Raw genomic sequence first — 16,171 nt, 5'->3', positions numbered from 1 at the left:
CTGGAACGATTCAATTTGGAATTAAAATGGGGAAGTTACGAATTTCCAAAGTTTCTATGTATTTGATATAGGATTAATTAGGAAATCAATTTTATTGTTGTTTTCATGACAAAACAGAGGTATTATGTGATAAAAATAATATTATAGAATTATAAAAATTGGAATGAACTCATTTGGATTTAATATGAAATTTCCATGAATTAAATGGGTTTCTGCAATTATTTTTAAACTAAAAATCAATTTCTAAACTCCTTTTCTCTATTTTCTTTATTTCCTGGACTGCGTCCCAAATTCCAGAAAGATCAGGGGCCAAGCTATAAATGTTTTTCTAGACTCTGAGCATACAGAGTGGACGGTGGGTTAAACACAAAAGACGTTTTAGTTGAAGTTGTGCACAATTCAACATGAGTCATGTTGGCTAGAGGGTGGAAGGCTAGGCATTCTGCTCAATAGATCCATGGTTCGATTTCTAGGCAGCCATGGATTAATTTTTTTTTCTGCGCGCGGAAAACTGGTGTGCGGGATTGGACGGCTGAGATTGTAGAACGGTAGAATGGACGGCTGAGATCGCAGAATGACAGAACACAAAAAGATAGGCTACTATTGCTAACTTAATAAGTAGTAGAGATATATCTCCCTCCTGTTCCAATGCATCCCCATAGATATTACCGCTCTACAAGGCGACCTGATCTTGGCTTTGCAAACTGGCATGCCATTCAGCATGCTCCCCACTTAAGCATCCATGTATGATGTATCTAGAGCATGATTTAGGAATACATGCATCTATCGCTGTCCAATTTTATATTTTAAAACAAAGTGTAGCTTTATCGCCCTGCTAGCAGCTCCACCAGTTGTAGACATTTCGGACATGTCACTAATGCCAGTGACATGGGAAGGAAGAAAGGGAATTGGAAAGAGGAACTGCTGGAGGGTGTTTTTTCACTTTCTGTATTGTTAAGTGAGCAGGGAGGATCTTGTCTCGTTGCGATAGATCTACATCATACCCGTCGTCTATCAAACAACCGACAACAACACACCTGACATCAAGTACCCTTCGGGCCTCTTCGGTGGTACCGGAATGAGCCATGATTCATTCCAGCTTATCAAAATCTATATAAATTAGAGAAGTAATCCGGCTAGGAATTAATCCAGGGCCCCAATCCGGAACAACCTAACAGAGCCTTCCTCACACACCTGACATCTCAACTAGATAGTATCATGTATCATCCGCATAGAGCCCAGGGAGCCGTCTGCACGCGAAATCAATCTCTTCCTCCGTCATTTCTATCGTGGCATCGCTATCGTAGTGGTCATCCTCTGATTTGGTATTGGTCTTCCTGCGGTGCTCGGTCACATGTGGGTCATTTTGATGCCTACCCTTGTTCTTGTCGCCCATGTCCGTGCGAGCAAACTCGGCCTGGTAGATCTTCTTGCACTTGCCTGCTAGTTGACGTAGCTGCTCTTTGGGCAGAGCCGCACCTTTTCCGCCTCCATCTAGTTTTAACAGCTCGTTGACAACATGGGGGACGAAGCTCCACTGCTCTGCAACTCCCTTGATATCCTGAAAATGTTTTTTTTCATAGTCAACCGAACTGACTGAGCTACAATACAACACACCTCCAGTGTGAGCAATAACAAAAGAACGTGGTCCAGGCTACTGCCCAGTCCAGTTCTTATGGATGTATTAAACTAAAAAGTGTAGTCTCAATGGCAAGGAAACCAGAACAAAATTTGGCTTCTAGGCAGCGTTTTCTTCCTTTCTTTTTGGTTGCTTTTAAGATTATTGACAACCAGCGTCTCATTCAACATGTGCTCTAACACATCACTCATATATAGCACAAATTATGTATGAGCAGTGCTGGTCAATATGCAAATACATTTCACGAAAAGGAAAGGTCAATATGCAAATACATGCGCTTTGTAAATGAGGAACAGTGATTTCGCATTCCTTACATTGCCTTGCTCGAGGGATTCTATGGCATCTTGAAGACAAGTGATTACCCCTTCAGAGGCTATAGCCTTCAGTTCACTTGGCTCTGGCTGTTGGAAAGAACCCAGAGAAAGATAAGCCAGTCTAAAAAAAGCAAACGCTAGATTTATCTGTTAAAAGACCCTTGGAAAGCAGAGGCAATACTAAACAAAAAGCCTACATCATAAATACACATTCTTTTTCAATAGGTGCACACACCTTCTCTTCTTGGCTGTCCAGCCATGACATAGTCTGTGCCAAATCATCCATGGCCCATTGCTTTATTTTTGAGGGAGAAAAACATTTGTTTGCTGATTCTAAATTTCCTGCCTGTGTAGAAAAGAGAAAAAATATTGTGAGTTTTTTTCGCAAAAAAAAATAAAAAAAAATCATGCAGCAGAATCATCAAAGCTCCTGTGTTCCAAGCACTCATGTTGCCTTCATCTTGTTCCAACTACAAACATTCTCTAATTTAGGGCATTTTCACTCAGAGAGTTGGAAATGGATAGCACTAAACAAAATCAATGAATTTTGTAAAAAGAAAAAGGATCGAGCTGGATGCCCCATCCTACCACTACCAGACTCAACTACTTATTAACTCAACAAAAAAATATTTCATAATTTTTCATGTCCTATACTCCTCTGTAACATTTGATGGATGAATGTAATGTTTAACAAAAAAACTTAAAATTAATGGAAAGGATCATATGCTGTAGATTATCCTGATTGAGCATAAAAATCTGATGCATAGTTGATTCCAACCTGAATATACACACATCTGATTGCGCCTCATTCGTACACAAGAAAAAAAAAGGTATATTAATGTTTCATAGATACCGATGTTCCTTAGAAAACAGAATACTTTACATATATATGAAATAGCTAGAAATGATAAAGCCACCAGATAATTGAAGTATTCAGGTTTGCCGTGAAGTATGTTACCAATATATTCATAATATCATATTCAAGTAGCCAGCTCCCAGATTCAGAAAATGCATCATCTTGTCATTAAACCGTATCATCAAATATGTGGTTTTTGGCTGTTTCATAAGTGAACTTTGAACAGAACATACCTCCATGGCATCAGAGGTGGATGGCTTGACACGAGATCGTTGAACTTGTTTTTGATGCTCTTTGCATGTTTCCTTCTCATCTAAACCATCAGAGCCAAATCAATAAATGTCATTTTTTCAATTGACTGATTTCATGTGAATACACTGAATTTATACAAGGAAAAACGATAAGCACTCAAAGCTGCAAGGATGATTCATCTTTTAACAAAGTACTTAATGGGCATCAAATGATGATTCTTTGAGGTTGTCAATATTACAAATCGTCACCGGCTCACCGCAGCTTTAGAGAATTATTAACTAAAAAGGCTAAAACTAGTATATTATGTCCCTTTAATGGTGTATGCTATGACTGATGCTGTCAGGGCCTAAGGAGGCCCACGGAGGGGCTGCGGTAGCAGCAGCCATGGGCCCTCAAGGGGATTAGATAAGGATAGTTAGAGATAAGATTAGAAGATTAGTTGAGATTATTTAGGAGATCAGTTGAGATTATCTAGGAAGGTTATCAGTTAGTAGTTTGTTGAGAGTTTTTAGGAGATAAGGATCTCTAGCTAGATAGGGGCGGTCAACCGGCCTATTTATGTAATCAATGGATGAGAAATAAAGTAAGCAAGAATTAGAAGGGAAAACCCCCCTCTTGCTCGGCCGTGGACAGAGGCCCCCGGCTGGTGTTCCTGCCCATCGATACCCCTCTCCAATCCCTCATCGATCTAGCGACCATAACATCTGGTATCGGCTAGCTTGGGTTTCGATCTGATCCCATGGCTTCTGCTGCCAATTTCGCGGCATCATCCTGGCAATCGGCGTCCCCATCTCCATGGACAACGCCGCATGTCACCTTCGTCATGCCGTCCTGGCAACCGACGTCCCCATCTCCATGGGTCGCGCCGCATGCCACCTTCGTCACGCCATCCTGGCAACCGGCGTCCCTATCTCCATGGGCAGCATCGCCTGCCAATTTTGTCACCACATCCTGGACGCCGGCGTGCCCATCCCCAGGGACAACGCCAAATTTCATCACATCATTTTCGTTGACGGCGTCTCCGTCCCCATGGGCGACGCCACTAGGGGCAGCCACGACTCAGCAATCACCAGCTCCATCGATGGGAGATTTGTGGACCAACATAAGGGCTGATCTCACAAAGATGCAAGCCACGCTCCAGAAGGTTGAGCAAGGGCTGCTGCAAATCAAGGCAGCAGTGCAACATGGGCAACACCAGCTGGCGTTGTCCGCACGGCTCCGGACGTCGGCGGCTGTGTGCATACAAGCTGCTGCTCGTGGCTTCCTTGCACGACAGAAAGTGCGGGAGATGCGCCGAGATGTTATGATCGGTAGATCGGTGAGGGATTGGAGAGGGGTATCGATGGGCAGGAACGTCGGCCGGGGGCCTCTGCCCACGGCCGAGCAAGAAGAGGGTTTCTCCCTTCTAATTCTTGCCTGCTTTATTTATCATCCATTGATTATATAAATAGGCCGGTTGGCCGCCCCTATCTAGCTAGAGATCCTTATCTCCTAAAAACTCTCCTAAAAACTCTCAACAAACTACTAACGGATAACCTTCCTAGAAAATCTCAACTAATCTCCTAAATAATCTCCACTAATCTTCTAATCTTATCTCTAATTGTCCTTATCTAATCCCCCTTGAGGGCCCATGGCTACTGCTGTCGCAGCCCCTCCGTGGGCCTCCTTAGGCCCTGACACTACACCCCTCCTGGCCAAGCAGCTCGTCCTCGAGCTGCCGCATAACGGGTGCTCAAAGATCGAGTCTACTTGACCCAAAACCAGACACCTAGAAGACAAGCCTTTTACATCTCGGCTTATCTTATTATTTCGAATCTGATTTTTTTACCTATAAGATAAGGTGCACACGCACGTGCGCAGCCACCTGGATCCCATGGACGCCATCTGCACGAAAGGGGAGCACACGGATGGGCACCTGGAATAGGTCGCAACAATAACCAGCGGAGGCGCCCTCGTGGCAGCCGGAGGCGCCCTCGTGGCAGCCGGTAGCGGAATGTGGTGGCGCTAAATAGTGCGCCCTTGTTGATGACGAGGTGAGTGCCTTCCCTACCGCCGCTGCCATAGAGTTGAAGTTCATCGCCCGCGGGACACGTACCATGCTCGCACTTGGAGATAGCGGCCCGGTGCCACTGCTGATGGCCGTCCGACAGGGCGAGGTCGTGCCTCCGTGTGCCGAGGTCAACCGTCACCAAGGCTGCCTCAAGCATCTGTCGGCGCATCTTCCGCACTCTCCGTCGTGCAAGGAAGCCACGAGCAGCAGCTTGTATGCCCACAGCCGTCGACGTCCAGAGCCGTGCGGACAACGCCAGCTGGTGTTGCTCATGTTGCACTGCTGCCTTGATTTGCTGCAGCCCTTGCTCAACCTTCCGGAGCGTGGCTTGCATCTTTGTGAGATCAACCCTTATGTTGGTCCACAAATCCCCCATCGATGGAGCTGGTGATTGCTGAGTCGTGGTTGCCCCTAGTGGCGTCGCCCATGGGGACGGAGACGCCGTCAACGAAGATGATGTGATAAAATTTGGCGTTGTCCCTAGGGATGGGCACGCCGGCGTCCAGGATGTGGTGACAAAATTGGCAGGCAATGCTGCCCATGGAGATAGGGACGCCAGTTGCCAGGATGGCGTGACGAAGGTGGCATGCGGCGCAGCCCATGGAGATGGGGACGTCGGTTGCCAGGACGGCGTGACGAAGGTGACATGCGGTGCTGTCCATGGAGATGGGGACGCCGATTGCCAGGATGACGCCGCGAAATTGGCAGCAAAAGCCATGGGATCAGATCAAAACCCAAGCTAGCCGATACCAGATGTTATGGTCGCTAGATCGATGAGGGATTGGAGAGGGGTATCGATGGGCAGGAACACCAGCCGGGGGCCTCTGCCCACGGCCGAGCAAGAGGGGGGTTTTCCCTTCTAATTCTTGCTTACTTTATTTCTCATCCATTGATTACATAAATAGGCCGGTTGACCGCCCCTATCTAGCTAGAGATCCTTATCTCCTAAAAACTCTCAACAAACTACTAACTGATAACCTTCCTAGATAATCTCAACTGATCTCCTAAATAATCTCAACTAATCTTCTAATCTTATCTCTAACTATCCTTATCTAATCCCCTTGAGGGCCCATGGCTGCTGCTACCGCAGCCCCTCCGTGGGCCTCCTTAGGCCCTGACAGATGCACACCCTTGACTTACTGCAATTTCTAGAAAAATTTGAAATTGAAGCTAAATGAGGCTAAGTTTACTCAGAAGTTTATGAATGTATCATCCTTTGAAACACAGAAGAAATGAAGGATTGTTGTAATATGTGGGATACTTATTCAAGGAGTAAGCTACTAAGTTTAATTTGTTAGGCATCACATCATTAGTTCAAAAACATGATACAGTTACAACCCTAGTATAAGGTTCACATAAAGGAAAAAATAAGCACAGAAAGTACTATATGATGGAAATACATAAAAGCAAATAATGAAGAGCTTTTTGTTTTGGCCACCTAATAAGTTCTACATTATTGATAAGCTGACATGATCATGAACGCCAACGACAAGTGTGTGGATACTGAGAGTGTATATCAGATATAACTTATGGACACGCATAACAGCACCCAAAAACAAGATTTTGTGCCCACAAACCATATTTCTGGTGAAAATAACTATCACCTTGATCAGTTTTGATGGGCTCCTTATTTTTTCGCCATGGTTTTCCAGCATGCATAAGGAAAGGTTCAATGTCCACAAGTTTTCTTTGCTTGTGAGACTCAAAGATCCAGTCCTGTGAGAAGGCAAGATCATAAACAGTTTTTTTAGCTCTGAAAGTTGGTAGAAAATGAATTGTTTGCTTGAAGGGGCTTGACAAAAAGCTCACTAGAACGACAATAGCTGAGAGCCCACCTTTGAGATAATGGTTCCATTATCCGCCTGAACCTGTCGAAACTTGGGGGTGTTGACAAATGCACAAACAAGAAGGGTGCAGTCTGATGTCCAATCGGCTCGATATTCGGCTCCCATGTCCAATGCTTGTGAACGAAGCGTGCTCCTCTCCGGGTTCACGAACCCTGACAGCACAAACACCACCCCGTCCTACACAGATGTATGAAATCACGAATACAGAACGGCATGACATCTGATTGTGGCTGTGGTCAATCGGTGTGTACCAAAAGTTTGGAGAAATCGGGCCCTTTCTGGGCCTTTTGGGAGGTGCCTGCATGCTTCTTCTTGCGTGAATCGTCCTCTCCATCTTTAGAAAAACTCATCCAAGGGGGGAGGCTTCTCTTGGAACCGGACATTTTATTGGGAAACCGAACTGCACCAGTCTCCTGTTTTAATTTGAAGTTGTATATTATGGTGTCAACTGAGATGGAACTATCTTGTGCGCACTGAAGAACACCCATGCACACCCGATAATTTTGGCTAAAGAAAAACAAACATAACACATATATACATTGGCAATATACATTTGACACTTGCAATTAGACCGGATCCAATTACATATAGCCAAATAGCTTAGTCAGGGTTTGGGTGCTCGGTTTCACGCAGCAGGAAGGGCAACAAAGGGGCCGGCGTACCTGCTGGGTGCTAGCTGCCGCCGAAGGGCCGAGGGCGCGGCGAAGAACTGGGCACCGCGGCGGCGGTAGCACAGTTGCTGCCTTGCCGAGAGACAGACAACGGAGAGAACGGCGGCGGCGATTGCCCAGTCGGGGGTATTCGGCCTACGGGAGCGCGCCCGCAGGGTCCTGCTGGCAGCAGGGGCTTCGTTCTCTTTTTCTTAAGTTTTTACTAGGTGAGTCCGTGCGTTGCAACGGAACCGAATAATAACACGATAATTTATATGTATATATGTGTGTTATATTGTGTGTTATATTGTTATAGATATGTGTCCGTGCGTTGCGATGGAAGTAAAAGATTTATATGAAATATTAATACGGAACGACAAACATCACTATAATATACAAAGTCTGTGTGGAAAACATTATCAATATCACACAAATTATTTCTAAAATTCGTGTGCAAAACATTATCAATAACGCACGGGCACAAATGTGTCGACAACTGTACACTAATCAGCTAATCCTTTTTAGCGATATCGATAAGTCTCTGTTGTATGTTTGCAGGGATGACATATCGGCACAAATTGTCCTCATAACTTAACAGATCAATCACAAAATTCCTTCGAACAATCTTTGCATCCTACAGACAAAGACATAAGAGAACAAAACATATTATCTTGTAAAACGAGATAGTTGGAATATATGTTTTGAACATAAAACGAACGTACTACACTTACCCCAACAAATTTCATTCGTTTGTCATTCCCCCACATGGTCATAGCTTGTAGAACGAGGTAGCTGGTATTAAACCTATAATATAATGTTTGGGAAACTATGTTTTATACAATGATTATCATAGAAAAAATTAAGCTGCTGAGAAGGTGGTACGAAGAAAATACTCTCTTAAGTCAATTGGAACACCAGTCTGAATTGTATGTTCCCACTTAAAGATATCCTCCGCCCAGCCAGAACGTTTCTTGCTGTAAACAATCTTATATTTCTTTGAGGCCATGATAATCACTTTCGCAAACCTCTTGTATGGCATGTGTTTACACCAATCTTGAGTCGGTGTAAAGTCGATAAAAGTCACATGCTTTTTAACATGATCTATTACGAAAAGGGCGTGACATCCGTTGAATTTCTATGGCATAAGAACCTGCAAAATATCAGTCATTAGGATTGCAAAGAAGTGTCCTTTGTAAATACATTCGAAATGAACACATACTTACATATCTACAACACGTGATATAATAATTCATTGATGGCCAACAATCGAGTGTTTTGGCTAACTCTTCTGCTGTAGGATCCTGATGGTACTTTGGAAGTTTACCAAAACCAACCATTCTCTGGACAGTATATATACATGTCCACATGAGGATTAGATGTAGATACTATATATTAATACATTAATGATTGGAAACAAACTTACCCAGAAACGCATGTCCATATAATGCTTTCTATTATTTATGATTTCTCCTTTCGGCCTACGTGACTCTTTATTGGCAAGCAGCCGAACAGCCATGTCAAAACATCTTAGAGACATATCTTGATTTATCGTTAATATGTTTTGCAAGTCTTTGACAGAGATTTCTATCTTAAAAGGATTGAAACTTCGCACCTATGTCATCATGTAATGTAGCATGACGAAAGTCTATATCAAGAATCTAAGTAGTTGATATACATAAAATAGATAAATCAATGAGCACTTACTCTAGTGTCGTATCGTCTTCTATTGCCATGATATAATCACATAAAACATCTATTGAATCGGCTTTAGTCACTGGCATGTCCTTTGTGGAAAGACCAACCATTAAAAAGTCATTGGTGCACCCATCGTTAGAGACTTTTACAGGAGCTCTTTTATCCCAATCATCAACAAACCACTTTTGCAAGTCTGCTTGAGTAATAGGGCCTTCCTTATCTTCATACGCTACTTCGCTATCATGAAATACGCGGAGTAGTTTCCTCTTCTTAGAATCTGTTGGGTTTTCTAATGTCTCAATGTCTAATGGGCTTCCAGAGTCAACTTCTTTATCATTTTTGTATAACAGACACCCCCTTCTCTTATTCAGGTCTAAAGATAGTAATATAGCAGCCATTTTTTCCCTAAAGTGTGACATGTCATCCTACAAAATAAGAAATAATTATTTAGCATTATATATGTAACACTGACTGTAGACGTGCATATATGTCGTAGTAGTAATAATATACCTGGGTAAAACTGTCAGACAGTTCATCCCCTGTCCAGTATTCAATATAGTTCAAAAGAAAGAGGCCACATGAAGAGCTACAATATACATTAATATCAACATAAAGATTAGTATGAATGAAGAAATAGGTAAAGAAGATTTTAGGGCGTACCTATCTGTCTGCTTTGCATATCCCATGTCTATTTCTCTGAGCGGCCAAGAAGCAACTTGGAGGTCTGGCCACCTGTGGTCTTTTAACTCCTTACGTTGAGATATCATATCAATTTGTATTTGGAGTCCTTTAATCTTTATATATTGTAAAACAAAATTTGAGATTGGGATAAGTTAATAGTGAAAAACCACCGGGAGCTGATTGCAGCATCGTTGGCGCTCCCTTGAATGAAACAAACACCACCTCAATGTTTCTCAGTCAGCAGGTGCAGAGTATATTGATTCTGAAAATCTACTAAATCTCCCAGATGTCGATGCAGCTCTCAGTACCTTAGCTAAAAGGTTGGAGTCAAAGGACTGGGTTAGGACATGTGAAGCTCTCAACAATGAACGTTAGTTGGCAATGTATCACAAGGAACTATTGCGAGAGCTTCAGAAGCCTCTAATTCCTCTTACAGCAGGGGAGGTCTGGGTTCATGAAAGGTATGCGTATATGAACCACAAGGATCCAATCAGATAGCAGAATAATAAGCACACTGAGAGCACCTAGAGGGGGGTGAATAGGTGATCCTGTAAAACTTGAACTTAATGCCACAAAAACTTGGTTAAGCGTTAGCACAGTATTGTCAAGTGGCTAGAGAAGAGTCTTAGCGAAACACAATAACCACAAGAGAATCAACACAGGTAGACACAGTGGTTTATCCCGTGGTTCGGCCAAGTACAACACTTGCCTACTTCCACGTTGTGGCATCCCAACGGACGAGGGTTGCAATCAACCCCTCTCAAGCGGTCCAAAGACCCACTTGAATACCACGGTGTTTGCTTTTCTTTTCTATATCCCGTTCGCGAGGAATCTCCACAACTTGGAGTATCTCGCCCTTACAAAGATGTTCACAACAAGCACAGAGTAAGGGAGGGATTAACAACTCACACAAGACACAAAGATCACAGCAAATACGCACACACAAGACCCAGACTTGAGCTCAAAAGACTAGTACACTAGAACGGAGCTCAAATCACTAGAATGTCGAACAAGTGCGCAAGAATGGAGTGTGAGTGATCAAGAGTGCTCAAGGAATGCTTGGTGTTCTCCTCCATGCGCCTAGGGGTCCCTTTTATAGCCCCAAGGCAGCTAGGAGCCGTTGAGAGCAATCCGGGAAGGCAATTCTTGCCTTCTGTCGCCTGGCGCACCGGACAGTCCGGTGCGGATTTCCTTCCTTATTTGGTGAAGCCGACCGTTGGCAGCCTTGAAGCCGTTGGTGCACCGGACACTGTCCGGTGCACACCGGACAGTCCGGTGCCCCCTCCCGACCGTTGGCTCGGCCACGTGTCTCGCGCGGATCACGCAGCCGACCGTTGGCCCGGCCGACCGTTGGCTCACCGGACAGTCCGGTGAATTATAGTCGTACACCGTTAACTTATTCCCGAGAGCGACAAGTTCGCCTCAGCCAGCCTGGCACACCGGACACTGTCCGGTGCACCACCGGACAGTCCGGTGCGCCCAGACAGAGCTGACTTTGGCTGAACAAGGCCATCTCTTCTCCAATTCGATTTCTCCTGTTTCCAGCACTTAGACACAATACATTAGTCACTAAAACAATGTACTAAGTCTGAGAAACATACCTTTATACTTGGTTTTTACTTTGTCCACCATTTAACACTTAGGCACTTGTGTTGGAAACTAAATCACCAAAATACTTAGAAATGGCCCAAGGGCACATTTCCCTTTCAATCTCCCCCTTTTTGGTGATTTATGCCAACACAACATAAAGCAAGTAGAACAAGTACAAAATCACTTCAAATAAGAACTCAAGATTGTTTTGATTCAAATTTGACATATATGGATCATTCTTTGCCACCACTTGGTTTGTTTTTGCAAATCAAACTCAATTTCCTATCTCTAAGTCAAACACACATGTTAAAACATAAAGAGAGATATTTCACGAGAAATTGATCAAGGATTCAAAAACTCCCCCTTTTTCCCATAATCAACCATTTTCCCCACTAGAGGCCAACTTTTGACAAAAGAGACAACAAGCGAGTTTTGACAAATCAAAAAGCTCTATTCTACTATTTTCAAGATTTCTCAAGTGGTAGTTGATCCATTTATTGCTTTGGCCTTATTTTCTCCCCCTTTGGCATCAAGCACCAAAACGGGATCAATCTTGGCCCTTGAACCTCATTGCCTCACCAAAATCTTCAACTAAGAATAAAAAGGTAATAAGAGTACAAAGATGAACTTGGTAAAAAGTTACTCTTTCATCGGAGTGCAGTGGAAGTCTTGCATGGTCCAAGTCCACCTTTTCCCTTTCAAACCTCCTTTGAGACTAAAATAAGCAAACTCAAGCACACGGTTAGTCTCAAAGGGTCAAGTTGTAGCACATCTCCCCCTAAATTTGGGCATCACTTGTAAAGGACTTGTGAGGTCCGGGGAGTGCTTGTACAACTTGAGCACCATAAATAAACGACAAAATGCATTAAGGAACATGATCAAAGGCATAAACACATGTATGCTATAAATCAATCCAGGTTCCGCGAATCTAAGACATTTAGCTCACTATGCAGCTTGCAAAAGGTCTGCTCATCTAAAGGTTTGGTAAAGATATCGGCTAGCTGGTTCTCGGAGCTAACATGAAACACTTCAATATCCCCCTTTTGTTGGTGGTCTCTCAAAAAGTGATGCCGGATGTCTATGTGCTTTGTGTGGCTGTGTTCAACAGGATTATCCGCCATGCGGATAGCACTCTCATTATCACATAGGAGTGGGACTTTGCTCAGATTGTAGCCAAAGTCCCGGAGGGTTTGCCTCATCCAAAGTAGTTGCGCGCAACACTGTCCTGCGGCAACGTACTCGGCCTCAGCGGTGGATAGGGCAACGGAAGTTTGTTTCTTAGAACTCCATGACACCAGGGACCTTCCTAAGAATTGGCACGTCCCCGATGTACTCTTCCTATAAACCTTACATCCAGCATAGTCGGAGTCTGAATATCCAATTAAGTCAAAGGTAGACCCCTTTGGATACCAGAACCCGAAACAAGGCGTAGCGACTAAATATCTAAGAATTCGCTTCACAGCCACTAAGTGACACTCCCTAAGATCGGATTGAAATCTAGCACACATGCATACGCTAAGCATAATATCCGGTCTACTAGCACATAAATAAAGTAAAGACCATATCATAGACCGGTATGCTTTTTGATCAACGAACTTACCTCCTTTGTTGAGGTCGGTGTGTCCGTCGGTTCCCATCGGAGTCTTTGCGGGCTTGGTGTCCTTCATCCCAAACCTCTTGATCAAATCTTGTGTGTACTTCGTTTGGGAGATGAAGGTTCCATCCTTGAGTTGCCTCACTTGGAACCCAAGGAAGTAGCTTAACTCGCCCATCATCGACATCTCGAATTTCTGAGTCATCACCCTACTAAACTCTTCACCAGACTTTTGGTTAGTGGAACCAAATATTATGTCATCGACATAAATTTGGCACACAAAAAGATCACCATCACAAGTCTTAGTAAAAAGAGTTGGATCGGCTTTCCCAACCTTGAAAGCATTAGCAATTAAAAAGTCTCTAAGGCATTCATATCATGCTCTTGGGGCTTGCTTAAGTCCATAGAGCGCCTTAGAGAGCTTACACGCGTGGTCGGGGTACCATTCATCCTCGAAGCCAGGGGGTTGTTCCACGTACACCTCCTCTTTGATTGGCCCATTGAGGAAAGCGCTCTTCACATCCATTTGGAACAACCTGAAAGAATGGTGAGCGGCATATGCTAGCAAAATACGAATGGACTCTAGCCTAGCCACAGGAGCAAAAGTCTCCTCAAAGTCCAAACCTGCGACTTGGGCATAACCTTTTGCCACAAGTCGAGCCTTGTTCCTTGTCACCACCCCGTGCTCGTCTTGTTTGTTGCGGAACACCCACTTGGTTCCCACAACATTTTGCTTGGGACGAGGCACCAATGTCCAAACTTCATTCCTCTTGAAGTTGTTGAGCTCCTCTTGCATGGCCAACACCCAGTCCGGATCTAGCAAGGCCTCTTCTACCCTGAAAGGCTCAATAGAAGATACAAAGGAGTAATGCTCACAAAAATTAACTAATCGAGACCGAGTAGTTACTCCCTTGCTAATGTCGCCCAAAATTTGGTCGACGGGATGATCCCTTTGAATCGCGCTCGAACTTGGGTTGGAGGTGCCGGTTGCGCTTCTTCCTCTATTACATGAACATCTTGTGCTCCCCCTTGATCACACGCCTCTTCTTGAACCTGTTCACAGTCTTGATATGGGGAATGCACCATTGTTGAGGAAGAAGGTTGATCTTGCTCCTTTTGTTCCTGAGGTCGTACATCACCAATCGACATGGTTCGTATTGCGGCCGTCGGAACATCTTCTTCATCTACTTCATCAAGATCAACAACTTGCTCTCTTGGAGAGCCATTAGTCTCATCAAATACAACATCGCTAGAGACTTCAACCAAACCCGATGATTTGTTGAAGACCCTATACGCCTTTGTATTTGAATCATAACCTAACAAAAACCCTTCTACAGCTTTGGGAGCAAATTTAGAATTCCTACTCTTCTTCACTAGAATGTAGCATTTACTCCCAAAAACTCAGAAATACGAAACATTGGGTTTGTTACCGGTTAGTAGCTCGTATGACGTCTTCTTGAGGAGGCGATGAAGGTAGACCCTGTTGATGGCGTGGCAAGCCGTGTTCACGGCTTCCGACCAAAAGCGCTCGGGGGTCTTGAACTCTCCAAGCATCGTCCTCGCCATGTCTATAAGCGTCATGTTCTTCCTCCCTACCACACCATTTTGATGTGGTGTGTAGGGAGCGGAGAACTCGTGCTTGATCCCTTCCTCCTCAAGGTACTCCTCCACTTGAAGGTTCTTGAACTCGGACCCATTGTCGCTCCTTATCTTCTTCACCTTGAGCTCAAACTCGTTTTGAGCTCTCCTTAGGAAGCGCTTGAGGGTCCCTTGGGTTTCAGATTTATCCTGCAAAAAGAATACCCAAGTGAAGCGGGAAAAGTCATCAACAATAACTAGACCATACTTACTTCCTCCTATGCTTAGATAGACGACGGGTCCGAAGAGGTCCATATGTAGCAGCTCCAGAGGTCTTGATGTGGTCATCACATTTTTGTTGTGATGCGCTCCTCCCACTTGTTTACCTGCTTGACAAGCTGCACAAGGTCTATCTTTTTCGAAAGTAACATTAGTTAGACCTATCACGTGTTCTCCCTTTAGAAGCTTGTGAAGGTTCTTCATCCCCACATGTGCTAAGCGACGATGCCACAGCCAGCCCATGCTAGTCTTAGCAATTAAGCATGCATCTAGACCGGCCTCCTCTTTTGCAAAATCAACTAAATAAAGTTTACCGTCTAGTACACCCTTAAAAGCTAGTGAACCATCACACCTTCTAAAGACAGACACATCTACATTTGTGAATAAACAATTATATCCCATATTGCATAATTGACTAACTGATAACAAATTATATCCAAGTGACTCAACTAAAAACACATTAGAAATAGAGTGCTCGGATGAAATAGCAATCTTCCCTGACCCTTTCACCTTGCCTTGGTTCCCATCACCGGATATTATTGAATCTTGGGAATCCTTGTTTTTGACGTAGGAAGAGAACATCTTCTTTTCCCCCGTCATGTGGTTTGTGCATCCGCTGTCGATAATCCAGCTTGAGCCCCCGGATGCATAAACCTGCAAGGCAAATTTAGGCTTGGGTCTTAGGTACCCAACTCTTGTTGGGTCCTACAAGGTTAGTACAAATAGTCTTAGGGACCCAAATGCAAGTTTTATCTCCCTTGCATTTTGCCCCTAATTTTCTAGCAACTATCTTCTTATCCTTTCTACAAATAGCAAAGGAAGCATTTAAAACATGATATATTGTAGAGGGTTCATTCATTACTTTCCTAGGAACATGAACAATATTCTTTCTAGGCACATGATGAATATTTCTCCTAGGCATATCTCTACCATGCACAACATGGGAACTAGAAGCAGTCATAGCATATGAATCATAAGCATGTGAAACAACATTATTGCAATGACCATTCCTAGAATATTTCCTATCATTGTATAAGAAAGCATGGTTCTTTTGAATACTATTTGCCATAGGGGCCTTCCCTTTCTCCTTGATAGGGATGGGAGCCTTATGACATGTCAAGTTCTTGGCTTCCCTTTTGAAGCCAA

At 43.9% G+C, this 16,171-nt stretch overlaps 1 protein-coding gene across 1 annotated transcript; it reads right to left on the bottom strand.

Annotated features, from left to right (window-relative positions):
• Positions 1 to 908: 908 nt before the first annotated feature.
• On the bottom strand, positions 909 to 7,834 carry LOC100283527 (uncharacterized). Its single transcript, NM_001156427.2, has 8 exons — positions 7,621 to 7,834; positions 7,210 to 7,371; positions 6,947 to 7,135; positions 6,716 to 6,827; positions 3,043 to 3,122; positions 2,189 to 2,299; positions 1,954 to 2,040; positions 909 to 1,561 (listed from the first exon to the last, which is right to left on the bottom strand). Exons 2-8 carry the CDS (start codon positions 7,339 to 7,341, stop codon positions 1,217 to 1,219), a joined length of 1,056 nt encoding a protein of 351 aa, NP_001149899.1. The 5' UTR covers positions 7,342 to 7,371; positions 7,621 to 7,834; the 3' UTR covers positions 909 to 1,216.
• Between the last annotated feature and the right edge of the window lie 8,337 nt (positions 7,835 to 16,171).

This window comes from Zea mays, chromosome 9 (assembly GCF_902167145.1).
Source record: "Zea mays cultivar B73 chromosome 9, Zm-B73-REFERENCE-NAM-5.0, whole genome shotgun sequence".
Lineage (NCBI taxonomy): Eukaryota > Viridiplantae > Streptophyta > Magnoliopsida > Poales > Poaceae > Zea > Zea mays.
Note: the sequence above shows the minus strand (reverse complement) of the source record. Positions and strands in the feature narration are given on the sequence as shown.

Excerpts from the sequence above, each read along its gene's own strand:
- LOC100283527 (NM_001156427.2), bottom strand. The coding sequence starts at position 7,341 with ATGTCCGGTTCCAAGAGAAGCCTCCCCCCTTGGATGAGTTTTTCTAAA. Across the intron at positions 7,136-7,209 it reads CCGATTTCTCCAAACTTTTG|GACGGGGTGGTGTTTGTGCT; the intron begins GTACACACCGAT and ends ACATCTGTGTAG. Across the intron at positions 3,123-6,715 it reads GCCCATCAAAACTGATCAAG|ATGAGAAGGAAACATGCAAA; the intron begins GTGATAGTTATT and ends CTGATGGTTTAG.